The 14,672-nt window shown below is 36.6% G+C and overlaps 1 protein-coding gene and 1 non-coding gene across 2 annotated transcripts; both read left to right on the top strand.

The window, feature by feature from the left end:
- Positions 1-2,963: 2,963 nt before the first annotated feature.
- LOC142521550 (small nucleolar RNA R71) lies at positions 2,964-3,074 on the top strand. Its single transcript, XR_012814258.1, has one exon. It is a non-coding gene; the product is annotated as a small nucleolar RNA R71 (small nucleolar RNA).
- An 8,801-nt stretch (positions 3,075-11,875) lies between these two features.
- LOC142520323 (uncharacterized) lies at positions 11,876-12,901 on the top strand. Its single transcript, XM_075623325.1, has 2 exons — positions 11,876-12,370; positions 12,491-12,901. Exons 1-2 carry the CDS (start codon positions 11,876-11,878, stop codon positions 12,899-12,901), a joined length of 906 nt encoding a protein of 301 aa, XP_075479440.1.
- Positions 12,902-14,672: the final 1,771 nt, after the last annotated feature.

The raw sequence follows: 14,672 nt of genomic DNA, 5'->3' as shown, positions 1-14,672 counted from the left end.
ATGGTAAAGACCAATCTGGAGGTTGTAAAATAGGTGATGTAACTAAAAGATTAATAATTTTTTTAAAAGCATTTTCACATTTCTGAGTCCATTCAAATTGTGTATCTTTTGTTAAAAGATTTGAAATTGGTTTAGATATTATGCTGAAATTTTTTATAAACCTTCTATAAAATCCTGCATGACCCAAGAATGATCGAACTTCTTTGACCGTTTTTTGTGATGTTAAATTAGCAATAACATCAACTTTGGCTTTATCAACTCCAATTCCTTTTTCAGATATCACATGTCCTAAAACAATCCCAGATTTAACCATATAATGACATTTTTCCCAATTTAAAACAAGATTTTTTTCTTCACATCTTTTTAATACTTCTTCTAGATTTTTAAGACAATTTTCAAATGAGTTTCCAAAAACAGTTATATCATCCATAAAAACTTCTACATATTCTTCAATCATATCACTGAAAATACTTAACATGCATCTTTGAAAAGTAGCCGGAGCATTACATAAGCCAAATGGCATTCTTTTAAATGCAAAAGTTCCGAAAGGACAAGTAAAAGTAGCTTTTTCTTGATCTTCTAATGATATAGGTATTTGATAATACCCCGAATACCCATCAAGAAAACAGTAATAAGAATTTCCTGCTACTTTTTCTAGAATTTGATCTAAAAATGGTAGTGGGAAATGATCTTTTCTAGTTGCATCATTTAATTTTCTATAATCAATACACATACGCCAACTAGATGGAATCCTAGCTTGTAATAACTCTCCCTTTTCATTTTTTATAACAGTGATGCCGGACTTTTTAGGTACTACTTGTGTTGGACTTACCCATTTACTATCTGAAATTGGATAGATAATTCCAGCGTCTAATATTTTTAATACTTCATTCTTAACAATTTCCTTCATATGTGGATTTAACCTTCTTTGTGGTTGTTGATATGTTTTAGCATTTTCTTCCAAGTGAATTTTATGTGTACAAATTAAAGGATTCATACCTTTTATATCTTTCAAAGTCCATCAAATTGTATTTTTATATTTTTTAAGTAATTTAATCAAATCTTCTTCTTGATTTGGCAAAAGAGTGGAAGAAATTACAACATGAAATGTTTTATTTTCACCAAGAAATACATATTTCAATTCTAATGGTAAAACTTTTAATTCAAGTTTTGTATTATCATCTTCTTTAAAATTATTTTTAGACTCAAAACTTTCTATTGAAAAAACTTCAGATTGTTGATTTAAGTTTTCTTCTTGTATATTTTCTTCCACAATTGGTTCAATTTCATTATCATATTCATTTTCATTAATACTTGGTTGTTTACATAGATTGAACACATTAAGTTCTAGAGTCATATTTCCAAAAGACAATTTCATTATTCCATTTCGACAATTAATTAAAGCATTTGAAGTTGCTAGAAATGGTCGTCCCAATATTACTGGAATTTCATTATGTACTTCTATTGGTTGTGTATCCAAAACAATAAAATCTACAGGATATATGAATTTATCAACTTGAACCAACACATCTTCTACAATACCTCTAGGTATTTTGATTGATCTATCCGCCAGTAAGAGAGTAACAGAAGTGGGTTTTAATTCTCCTAAATTAAGCTTTTCATAAACTGAATAAGGAAGTAAATTCACACTTGCTCCCAAATCCAACAAAGCTTTTTTAATTTTATTTTCTCCAATAATACATGAAATTGTTGGACAACCAGGATCTTTATATTTTAAACTAAAATTATTTTGAAGAATAGAACTTACTTGTTCAGCCAAGAATGCTTTTTTCTTCACATGCAATTTTCTCTTTACAGTACATAAGTCTTTTAAAAATTTTGCATAAAAAGGTACTTGTTTAATAGCATCTAATAATGGAATATTTATCTTCAGTTGTTTAAAAACTTCATAGATAACAGAATCACTTTTTTTGTTTTTTATGATTCGTTAATGCATGAGGAAATGGTGGAGGTTTATTTGACTTATTTACTATTTCAGATGATTTATCCTTCACCATATTATTCTTAAAATTTAAGGTATCATCATTCTCAAAAGTATCAGGATTATCATCCTTACTCTTTGATTTTAAATGATCCTTGTTTTCATTACTATATGGATCATTAACTATTTTACCACTTCTAAGGGTAATAACAGATTTTATTTGATCAATTTTTTCATTTTTTAATTCTTGATTTTGATTTTTAGGATTAGGTTGAGGTTGAGATGGAAATTTTCCTTTTTCATGAATATTAAGTGCAGATGCAAATTTTGAAAGAGTTTCTTTCAAATCACTCATAGATTGACTGTTTTAAATATTGATAGACTCTTGCTTTTGGATAAATGCATGAATTACATCTTCAAAGTTTTTTCTTGGAGGTGTAACATAAGAAATATAACCTTGAAGATTTTGTTTATTTTGAAAATATTGTTGTGACGGTTGTGCATTATTATCATTCCTCCAACTAAAATTAGGATGATTTTTCTATCCAGGATTATATGATGGTGAAAAAGGATCTAGTATTGGTTTTTTATAATTGTTAACATAATTTGCTTGTTCATGGAGACATTCTTTAAATGAAGGTAATGTTGGACAATCTTTTGTAGCATGATCTTGTGTATCACATATATGACAAACAATTTCTTGAATACTTTTTAATTGACCACTCTTTTTCATTTCTAATGACTCAATTTTTCTTGCTAAAGATGCAAGTTTAGCTTGAATATCTATATCATAAGATTATAGATACCACCCCTATTTGTTGAATTATTGTTTTTAGTTGTTGGTGGTTCTATTGTGCCTATATTATCCCAATTTTGAGCATTTTCTGCTAATGAATCCAAATATTCCATAGCTTCATTTGGGTTTTTATCTTCAAAAGTTCCATTACACATGAATTCTATCATTTGCCTATCTTTAGGTATTAGACCTTCATAAAAGTGAGAAACTATTCTCCATGTTTCAAAACCATGATGTGGGCATGTATTAAGTAATTCTTTATATCTATCCCAACATTGATAAAACGTTTCTCCTTGTTTTTGAGAAAAAGTTGTAATTTGTCTTTTAAAAGAGTTTGTTCTATGGGAAGGAAAAAACTTTTTGAGAAATTGTTGTTGCATTTCTTCCCATGATCTTATTGAACTTGATCTTAAATTTTGTAGCCATGTTTTAGCTTTATCTTTTAAAGAAAAAGGGAAAAGCTTTAATCGAACTATATCCATGCTACAATTTTGATCATTATAAGTGTTACAAACTTCCTCAAATTCTCTTAGATGCAAATATGAATTTTCAGAATCTAAACCATGAAAATTTGGTAAAAGTTGAATAATTTGAGGTTTGAAGTTGAAATTAGATGCATGAGGAGGAAAAACTAAACAAGATGGGGCACTAGTTCTAATAGGGTTCATATGGTGCCTAAGTGTTCTTAATTGATCATGTTCTTGATTATTATTATTATTATTATTATCTTGATTATTTGAATTATCATCCATGTTTAAATTATTTTCAGATACTCGAATAAGTCTACCACTTTTTTTCGACTCCAAATACTCATACAAAAAAAACAACACAATACTTATAAATAAAACATAATTAACAAATATAAACTTAATTTATACCTTCCCGGCAACGGCGCCAAAAACTTGCTACTACTTAAATAATAATTCACCCAAGTGTAGGTTGTCTGCAAGTAATATAATTCGTAAGTACGAGATCGATCCACAGAGAGGTTATTTTGAGTTTAAATTTATTAATTTATAGATTACCAAATGCAAGAATTAAGTTTACAAATTATAAACTTTGTCAAGGCTTGAGGATTTATTCTTGGTTTATGTAATATTGTTTAACTAAAAGTAAAACAAAAGAAACCACCATAAATAATGGTTCCAAAAAATTAAACACACACATAATATAATATAGTTCCCACTATAGAAAATACCGAATTAACCGATATTTTATATATGGTACCTATGATTATAATTATGACTATATAAATAAATAATTGCATAAAGTAAATGTTAAATTAAATCATTATATTTCATTTAGAACAAATGGCAGAGCCACGCTATTGCCTAAATGAAATATATTGATTTAATAAGTTAGTTGCGGTAAAGTAAAAGTTAGTTGCAATAAAGTAAATGTTAGTTGCAATAAAGTAAATGTTAGTTGCGATAAAGTAAAAGTTAGTTGCGAGAAAGTAAAAGTTAGATGCGAAAAATAAAAGTTAGTTGCGATAAAGTAAATGTTAGATTGTTAGATGTTAGTATTAAATCATAATATTTCATTTAGAACAACCGGCAGAGCCATGCTATCGTCTAAATGAAATATTATGATATTATTATATAAATATATATATATATATATCTATATATATATATATAATAATAAGTGATGAAATATTTATTGTATCAAAATTAAACAACAAATCAAGATAACCACTTTAATGGTATCAAGCATTTGATGTAAATTGATAACAACAAATAATTCATTTTTATACCTACAATAAAAATAAGTTAGCTAAATGAAAAAAAACAAAGAAAGAATATACAAAATATAAACAATCTTACTTCACAAGAATGCATCCTCTTCACCTTAACATAATAGATTTAGCTTGCCATAAGATTACTTTTGATCAACACTAAAATATCACTCATAGTTGAGAACATGAAAGAAAATATATTGGAACTTAGAACTTTGATACACACTCACACTATATTTTACAATGAGATAGAATGATTCTCAAGCTAGCACAAGGCCTCTATTTATAGGCCAAATGAGAGAAAGGGTCAAAATTTTTATTAATGCCATGTAGTTGCAATAGTATTCTTTGTCTCCTCCAAGTTCAATTCCATGTCCCTTCTTTCAATGCTTTGTTCCATGACTTTAATCACCGAATTTGACTCTGCTCAAAATGGCAAACATGTGGGGAATTGTCTATAGATGAATTTGGTCACTTGGTTCACCTCATTTGGTTAAATATTGAAATAGTTATGATATTTTTACTATATGCTGGTCATAGTAAAAGTAAATTTGTCCTCCTTTTGATATTTGCACAATTTGATCATCTTAAGGATCTTTTTAGGCAATCATGTCTTCTGCAAAGTTGTAGATAATTTCTCAAGGATTCCAAACATGTTTGAGTCACCTCCATTTGAATTTTCTAGCTTGAGTTATCATTATTCTACCAACACGTAGAAAACCTGAAAATAAAACATATTTAGTAAGACAATTAAATATAAACAAACAATACTAAAATAACATAATTTTATAATTTTAATGAAACTTAAATTTTAAAATACAGGTTTTAACATATAATAAATTATTAATTTTAAGTTTCATCACACGACGGGATTCGGAGATTGCCTCAACAAGGGCACGTTCTTCCTGGGACGTTGGAAAGAACGCTTCTTTCCCTTCTCATGTGGATCAATCTTCGTACCAGATGAAGAACCCACATAAAGAACCAATTTCTCTTTCTGATGGTGGATTCAAACGTAACAAGCATGTTAACCAACTCCTCAAGGGTCGTCTCAAGCTTTTTCATGTTGAAATTCACCACAAAAGGATCAAATGAGCTAGGCAGCGATAGGAGCAACACGTCGGTGGTCAACTCCGAAGGCAACATCAGATCCATGCCAACGAGCTTGTCCACGAGCCCAATCAACTTCAGTCCATTCTCATGGACCGAGGCCCCATCTCGCATGCGCAAAGTGATCAGCTCCTTGACGGTAGCATGCCTAAGAGACCGTGTTTGCTCACCAAAGAGCTCCTTGAGATGCAAATGAATGTCAGCAGCACTCTTTGCATCCTCAAAACGCCTCTGCAGCTCATCATTCAGAGAAGCCTGCATATAACACCTGGCTTTCAAGTCATGGTCACACCATTCCTTGTAAGTCTGCAATTCCTCAGGAGTGCAGTCAATCGGAGCCTCAACAGGGGGCGACTCAGTCAGTGTATATGCTATCCTTTCCGAATTCAAGACAATTTTTAGGTTTCTTAGCCAAGTGAGGTAATTAGGTCCAGTTAACACGTGTTTTTCGAGTATTGTGGATAGCGGATTGCGAATCGAAGACATTGTCAAATTTTGTACTGAAAAGTAAAACAGATAAATGTTAATGACTATTTTAAAATATTTAGTAAGATATAAAGTATGGACTTTTACTTTATAAATTTTCGCTCCCACTGTTTTGACATTTTCACTACCCTCTAGTGAAAATGGGAAACTCCTTTCCTCAGTAGGTACGTGCGGTCCAATTAGCGAATTATGATCCCGAATAATATCAGCCAATCACAATCCCTAAAAGGTAGTTTCCAATTGCATCACCATGCAACCCTTTACGTAAACTTTTGTCTCACGTTTGATTAGGACCCAATAATATGACGTCGTTCATCTTCACGTGTCAAGCCTTACCCATCGATGTTGAACCTTAATGGACGGTCGCCATGAGTTCTCCCAATAATATGAGCCGAAATCATGGGAGTTCCACGTAGTTCACATCACCATGTCAATGGATGTTACAGCTTTCCGGCACCCAGGGCCCCCCCAATAACATGAGCCGAGCCCCGAGCACGGGTAGCGTTCATCATGCGTCCATTGTCGATGGAAGACATTGAAATTATAAACAAATTTATAATTCCCCTTTTTTTTCTTGATATTAATTTTGAATCTTATTCAAAATGAGGTTTTTTAATTTTGAAAGGTCTCATCATTAATTTTATTTAAAAGCTTGCCATGTTTGATCGTATGTTTGCCGGATTAATGCAACTTTGTTATTATCATAATAATAACGCACATACTCATTATTTATAACATATCATGCATATATTATAAACAGTAAACAAAACAAGGATGATCAATCGCCCCAAAACTAATGGCCCGTGTGAGCTAAACACGGGCCTAGGTCCAATCCTAGGGAAATGCATGTGATGCAAATGTAACTATTACATATGCTTCCAATATTTACATGTCTTCGATCTTCATAATCATCAAAGCCACCATCTTCCAATCTTGATCTTCCACTATAATAATATTTACAAATAAATATCCATGGTAAATAGGGATACATCTCATGGGGGTGGGAACGGGCCATAAACCAAGCCCACTTTATAAATTGATAATTATTACAATCATTCAACACAAAATATCCTAGCATACACCTAGCAAATTGGGCTTGGGCTTTTAATCATCCTTCATGCATAATATCACATATCATACACCATCAATTAATTATCACAATAATTAATTGATCCAATATTATATATCTTGATCCAATCACTAACCGCCACGATTATAAACTAAATTAACAAAGTATACAAACACCTTTGTCTACTTTCTAATTAATTTATTTATAACCGAATTTCTTGTAAATCACCATTTACTATAAATAACTAAAGTCCAACTTCAATTATTTATTTCATGAGAAAATATTTGCAACTTTTATAAACTTAAGAGCCCAAAAACACATTTTTCACCAAAAATATTTTGGCCCATTTAAAATTCACAAATATGTTAGCCATCCAATGCCCAACAACTCAAGGCCCATGACACTTTGATATTTCAAAACACCTTTTGAAAACCATAGTCGTCATCGCCATCGCCGGAGCCCCGTCGCCAGATTTCGGCCAACATGAAATTTTTTTTTTATTTTAAATAGAGGGTTTCGGGCAGCAAGGGCAGCCCCTCGGGCAGCCCGAACTGCCCGAAATGGGCAGCAACATGCTGCCCAAAATAACACCTCACATGGCCTTCTATTTTGTTGCAAAAATCATCTCATGCGGTTATAAATCGACCTCAATATAATATTATGTATTTGCTACACAAAAATAGTAACCATAGCTCGGATACCACTTGAAAGGGGATCGGTTTTAGGTGCTCGAAAGGCAACGGAAGCTCAAAATTTCGGTTTTTGCAAGAGGAATTCGAGCACCACATGTACTAGGTGTGTAGCAAATACAAAAACACAATATGTCATACATAGGGTGTTATGAAATTTTACCTATCAATCTCTTGAGATTGATGTTTGGCACCAACTTAGTTGTCAAGCAACTAAGCTCTTCAAAGGCAAGACAAATCTACAAGCTCTTCTTGTCCTTGAGTCCTTCCCTCAAAATCAAGCCCACCACCAAACTTAAAAGATCCACCTTACACTTGCACTAGAAAATGTAGGGTATTTTTCTTTGAGAAGAGAATTGTTTCTCCAACAATTGAAGAACAAAAAAGAGGGAGAAAAGAGCTAGAAATTTCGGCCAAGTGAGTATGGGAGAGAAGGAGTATGAATTTTCTTGGTGTTGTAAAAAGTTGAATCAAAAGTTGCATGCCATGCAATTTTTTAATGAAAAGTATTCCCCAACTCTTCACCTCCCAAGCATGCTTTTGACTTGGGCTTGTAACAATTACAAGGTTCATGGACTTTTATTTAAATGTCCCAAACATATTTGAGCTCATTTAAAGTTTACTTGATTTTACCAAAGCCCACTAGTTTAATAATTATTTCTAATTGGGCTCTACAATGCCCAATCTAGTTTAATTAATTCAACACTTGAATTAATTTAATTATTTGGGATCTACTAGGCCCCATAGTGTTAAATTAATTCAACACTTGAATTAATTTAATTTAGTCCATAATATTGTTTATGAAAATCACAATTTTCAAATACATTATTTATTTGGCCAACTTTTAATTTAGGAACACATTCATAAATTAAAATTTACATTTCCCTCATAGAAGTCATACTTCTATTTTTCCTTACGCTTATAAACTCATTTATAAGCCGTTCAACACATTGAATTATATTTTACTTCTCAACGGGATCTAGAAAGCTAGTACTTGTGTGGCCCTCAATGGTTCATTGATACAACTAGCCGTGGGTTCACATCTCCATGTGATTCGGACTAAACATGTCCTTATACGAGCATACCCCAATTGCTCCATTCTTAAATATCAACTCCTTGATAATAAGAACATCAGAACTCAAGTCTGATAGTACCCAACCAATCATGTTAAACGCCTAGCAGCATCGCTTACATGATTCCCTAGGTATCAAATGATAGTGCCTGCAAGAACAATTTAATTATGGTTAGCGCACAGTACGGTCCCTTCAACTCATATATCCCGACCGCTTCAACAACTATTGGTATATCGAGAGTTGTCAATGAATCGATACTATGTGTCATGTCGTAGTTGCATCGATGGTGTAATCTATGAAACCCCTTTCATAATTACCACCATATTCTGATCAGAGATTTCAAACTACATACACATGATATCACATAGGATATCCATACCCGAAGGTTAGCGATGAATCCCCGACTACAATGCATCGACTCCTATATGTTTTGACAGAACACCCAACCTTGCCACCTGATGACCCCATGAGAGTCGGTAAACAAGCCAAAGTGCAATTCTAGCACATAGAGTCTCAATGTTGTCCCGGGTCATAAGGACTAATGGTGTACAACCATAAACTAGGACTTTTCCACTCGATAAGTGAGAACCATTTGGAAAGTCCTTTATAGAGGGTTGTTCAGTGCACTCTACAAGGAGCACCTATCTGCATGCTCGGACATCACAATGTCCCCTATCATTGAAACATGGTACTCACATCGCAGATACTAGTCTCGAACTCGAGCGGCCTATATCCTTCTTAGCGGCGGCTGAATCGACTAGGAACTGTTTAGAATATACAGTATTCCAAATATGAGTTTCATGATACTCATCATATGAGCATCTCATATTCTTTCTACTATTTGTATATTCAAGGACTTTATCTATGAAACTAGCATGGGTATACAGATAAAGAAGTGCCAAAACAATAAATTCAAATATTATTAAAATAAAGATTGTTCATACATAGAGTTTAAACATGAACCCTCGGCCAACACTTGGCTCGACGGGCACCTACTCTAACAATCTCCCACTTGCACTAGAGCCAACTACCCATATGCTTCAAAGCCATCGATTCGCGATACTTCTCGAATAATGGTCCAGGTAAAGGCTTAGTTAGCGGATCAGCAACATTATCTGCGGAGCCGACTTTGTCAATCGTGACGTCTCCTCTTTCCACGATCTCTCGGAGGATGTGGTACTTTCTCAATACATGTTTGGACTTCTGATGAGACCTTGGCTCCTTTGCTTGAGCTATAGCTCCCGTGTTGTCACACAACACCGGAAAAGGAGCAACTCCATAGGAACGACGTCCAACTCTTGTACGAAATTCCTTATCCAAACAGCCTCCTTTGCTGCATCTGATGCAGCAATGTATTCGGTCTCAGTGGTGGAATCCGCAGTACTTTCTTGCATGGAACTCTTCCAAGAGACACCAACACCATTGAGCATGAATACGAACCTAGAGGTTGACTTCGAGTCATCGATATCCCTTTGGAAGCTAGAGTCGGTATAGCCTTCCAATTTCAGTTCCCCACCCCCATAGACCAAGAACAACTTATTGGTCCTTCTCAAATACTTGAGAATGTCTTTCACAGCTTTCTAATGTGGAAGACCGGGGTTCGATTGATATCTACTCACTACACTTAGTGCGAAAGCCACGTCAGGACGTGTAGATATCATCCCATAAATGATGCTACCAATCACAGATGCATACGGAATGCGTGTCATCGCCTCTATCTCTGCATCAGTCTTGGGAGACATAGACTTGGATAGGGACACGCCATGACAAATTGGTAGATGTCCTCTCTTGGACTCATCCATCGAGAACCTCTTCACCATGGTATCAATGTATGTGGACTGGGTGAAACCAAGCAATCTTCTTGATCAATCTCTATAGATCTGTATTCCCAATACAAAAGATGCTTCACCCAAGTCATGCATCGAGAACTTACTCGCTAATCATATCTTAGTTGATTGCAACATTCCTACATCATTCCCAATGAGTAGAATGTCATCAACATAAAGCACCAGGAATGTCACAGCACTCCCACTGACCTTCTTATACACACAGGGTTCCTCAGGATTTTAGTAAAACCAAACTCTTTGATTGTACTATCGAATCTAAGGTTCCAACTCCTAGATGCCTGCTTTAGACCATAAATAGATCTCTGAAGTTTGCATACCATATGCTCACTTCCGACAGATGTAAACCCTTCGGGTTGAGACATGTAAATCTCTTCCTTAATATCCCCATTAAGAAAGGCTGTCTTGACATCCATCTACCATATCTCATAGTCATACCATGCAGCTATGACTAGCAATATCCTTATGGACTTGAACATTGCAACTGGAGAAAAGGTTTCCTCAAAGTCAACTCCTTGTCTTTGAGTATATCCTTTTGCCACCAATCGCGCCTTGAAGGTCAATACCTTCCCATCCGCCCCAAGTTTCCTCTTGTAAATCAATTTACACCCTATGGGAACAATTCCCTCAGGTGGATCCACGAGATTCCACACTTGGTTCGAATGCATGGAATTCATCTCAGATTCCATTGCTTAAAGCCACTTGGATGAATCGGCATCAGATAACGCTTCCTTGAAGGTCCTTGGATCACATCCATGGTTAGGCTCATCATGGCCTTCTTCAAGAAGCAGACCATACCTCATAGGTGGTCTCGAGACTCTCTCGGATCTTCTAGGAGCTTGTATCTCCTCTCTTGGCTCTTCGGGTGTGGGTTCTATAATTGTGGGTGTCTCTCGAACCTCTTCGAGTTCTATCATCTCGCCTTTTCTATCTAATAGAAATTCCTTTTCTAAAAAGGTTGCATTCCTAGAAACAAACACCTTTGTTTCTTGGGGATGATAGAAATAATATCCAACTGAATTCCTTGGATATCCCACAAAGTAGCATAAAATGGATCGACTATCCAATTTATCTCGGGCGGCCAACTATGATGTCATCATTCAAGCCCGGGTGGCCAACTATGATGTCATGAGGGTCTTTATTGACTCGGGCAGTTCTGTGAATGTAATCTTTAAAGAGGCTCTGGTGCAGATGGACTTGCAGGGTTATCATTTGGAAGCTGTGGAGACTGCCTTTTTTGGCTTTGCTGGCCATGTGGTTTACCCGAAAGGAGAGATTGTCTTGCCACTAACTTTGGGCTCCCAAGATCTTAAAAAGACGGTGATGACCTCTTTCACTGTGGTAGACTCCCCATCATCATATAAAATCATTCTGGGGAGGCTGGCCATGAATGAGCTGAGGGCTGTGGCATCTACCTACCACCAAAAGATAAAATTTCCTATGGGAGACCAGGTAGGAGAAGTCCGAGGAGATCAGCCCTCTTCTCGGAAATGCTATGTGGAAGCAGTCCGGGCTGATCAGAGCAAAACTAGGAGGGAAGGAAAGAAAGCAAGGGTTGATGAAGTGGGAGGGGGAGTAGTGGAGAAGGGGGAAGTACATTTTGTGGCTGAGGAAGAGCAGGAGGTGATAGAAGTCGGACCAGGCCAGCAAATCCGGGTGGCTCGGGACCTCAGTGCATCCACCCGGGTTAGTTTGATTAACTGTTTGAAAACTAATATTCATGCTTTTTCCTGGTCCCAACAGGAGTTGGCAGGGATCTCACCCTTGATATCTGAGCATCATTTGAACATTCTCTCGGGAGATCACCTGGTGAAGCAGAAGAAAAGACACTTTGATCTGGAAAAGGACAAAGTTATTGATGAACAGGTGAGAGATCTGCTGAAGGCCGGCCACATTCGGGAAATTCAATTTCCTACATGGCTCTCGAACGTGGTGTTGGTACCTAAGTCCACCGAAAAGTGGAGGTTATGCGTGGACTTCCGTGATCTTAACAAAGCTTGTCCCAAAGACCATTATCCCCTGCCCAGGATTGAACAACTAGTGGATTCCACCTCAGGCTTCAAGATGCTGAGTTTCATGGATGCTTACCAGGGGTATCATCAAATCCCCCTGGCCAAGAATGATCAAGACAAAGCCAGCTTCATCACCTCGTGAGGTACATTTTGTTAAGTTGTAATGCCTTTCGGGTTGAAGAATGCAAGGCCCACTTACCAGCGTCTCATGAACAAATTCTTTGAGAAGCAATTGGGCCGGAATGTGGAGGTATATGTGGATGATATTTTGGGCAAGTCTAAAGAGGTTACGGATTTCATTGCTGATTTGGAGGAAACTTTTGCCACTCTGATGCGTTACGGGATCAAGCTTAACCCTGCCAAGTGTATTTTTGACGTAAAGAGTGGCAAGTTCTTGGGGTTCATAGTGACAGACCGGGGGATTGAGGTGAATCAGGAGAAAATCAAATCTGTGTTATGCATGCCATCTCCCCGATCTGTCAAAGAAGTACAAAAGCTGACCGGGAGGATTGCTTCCCTTTCTTGATTTATATCCCGGTCAGCACAGAGGAGTTATCATTTCTTTCAAGTCCTAAGGAAGGCCCAACAATTAGGTTGAGATGAGAAGTGTGAACAGGCCTTCTAGGACTTGAAGATCCATCTTGCAGAGCTTCTTGTATTGGTGAAGCCGGAGCCCGGGGAGAAACTATTCGTTTATCTATCTACTACAAAGTATGCTGTCAGCTCAGTTCTGATAAAAGACGAATGCTCTGATCAAAAGCCTGTCTATTATGTCAGCCATGCTCTAAGAGGCCCCGCGCTTTGATACAGTGAAGTAGAGAAGATTGCTTTGGCCTTGATCATGACCGCCCGGAAGCTGCGACATTACTTTCTGTTAAATCAAATTGTTGTTATCACCAATAGTCCTCTTGGGAGGATTATGACTCATTCAGAAGTGTCCGGACGGATGATCAAGTGGACAGTGGAATTGGGCGAGTATGACATTGAATATAAGCCCCGGGTTGCCATCAAAGCACATGCCTTGTCAGATTTTTTTATCTGAAATGGTTCAGCCCGACGAAGATGAAGTATGGAGAGTTTTTGTGGATGAGGCTTCTAGCCTTGCTAGGTGTGGAGTAGGTGTTGTAATAATATCTCTCCCGGGAGAAAAGATTAAATTGGCACTAAGGATTGATTCCCGAGTAACCAATAATGAGGCCGAGTATGAAGCTGTCCTTGCTGGTATCCGAGCTGCCCGGGAGGTTGGAGCATCCCGGATTATTCTGTACTCTAATTCACAGCTAATCACTCAACAGATAAAGGGCGTTTATGAAGCTAAGGATGACATGATGCTCAAATATTTACAGCTCATTCAAGCCTAAGCGGAAACCTTTGTGGATTGGAGTATTGAACAAATACCTCGGGAGGAGAATGGAGAAGCAGATGCTCTGGCAAAAATGGCTGCTTCTTTGTCAGAGGTCAGAACTCGGGAAGTCTTGCATGTTTGCCGCTTGGTCCTTTCCGCCGAGGAAGAAATATTACCAGTACCCGAGGACTCCTGGATGACACCACTGATCAAATTCATTATAAATAATGAACTGCTCGAGGACAAAGCCCGAGCTCAAAAGATTAAGAGACAAGCTCCCAGGTTTGTTCTCTTAAATAATGTTTTGTACAGGAGATCATTCCAGGGACCTCTATTAAAATGCTTATCTGAGGGAGAAGTAGATTATGTCCTCCGAGAGATCCATGAAGGATGCTGTGCTGAGCATCTCAGAGGAATATCTTTGGCCCGAAAGACAATGCTTGCCGGGTGCTGGTGGCCAACTCTTAGCCAAGATTATGCCCTAGTAGTCCAGGCTTGTGAAGGATGTCAACACCACTCAAATTTTCAACATAGCCCGGCCACTCTTATGAAGTCTATTTGGGCATCT

Source organism: Primulina tabacum, chromosome 12 (assembly GCF_025594145.1).
Source record: "Primulina tabacum isolate GXHZ01 chromosome 12, ASM2559414v2, whole genome shotgun sequence".
Lineage (NCBI taxonomy): Eukaryota > Viridiplantae > Streptophyta > Magnoliopsida > Lamiales > Gesneriaceae > Primulina > Primulina tabacum.
This window is presented reverse-complemented; position numbering and strand designations above follow the sequence as displayed.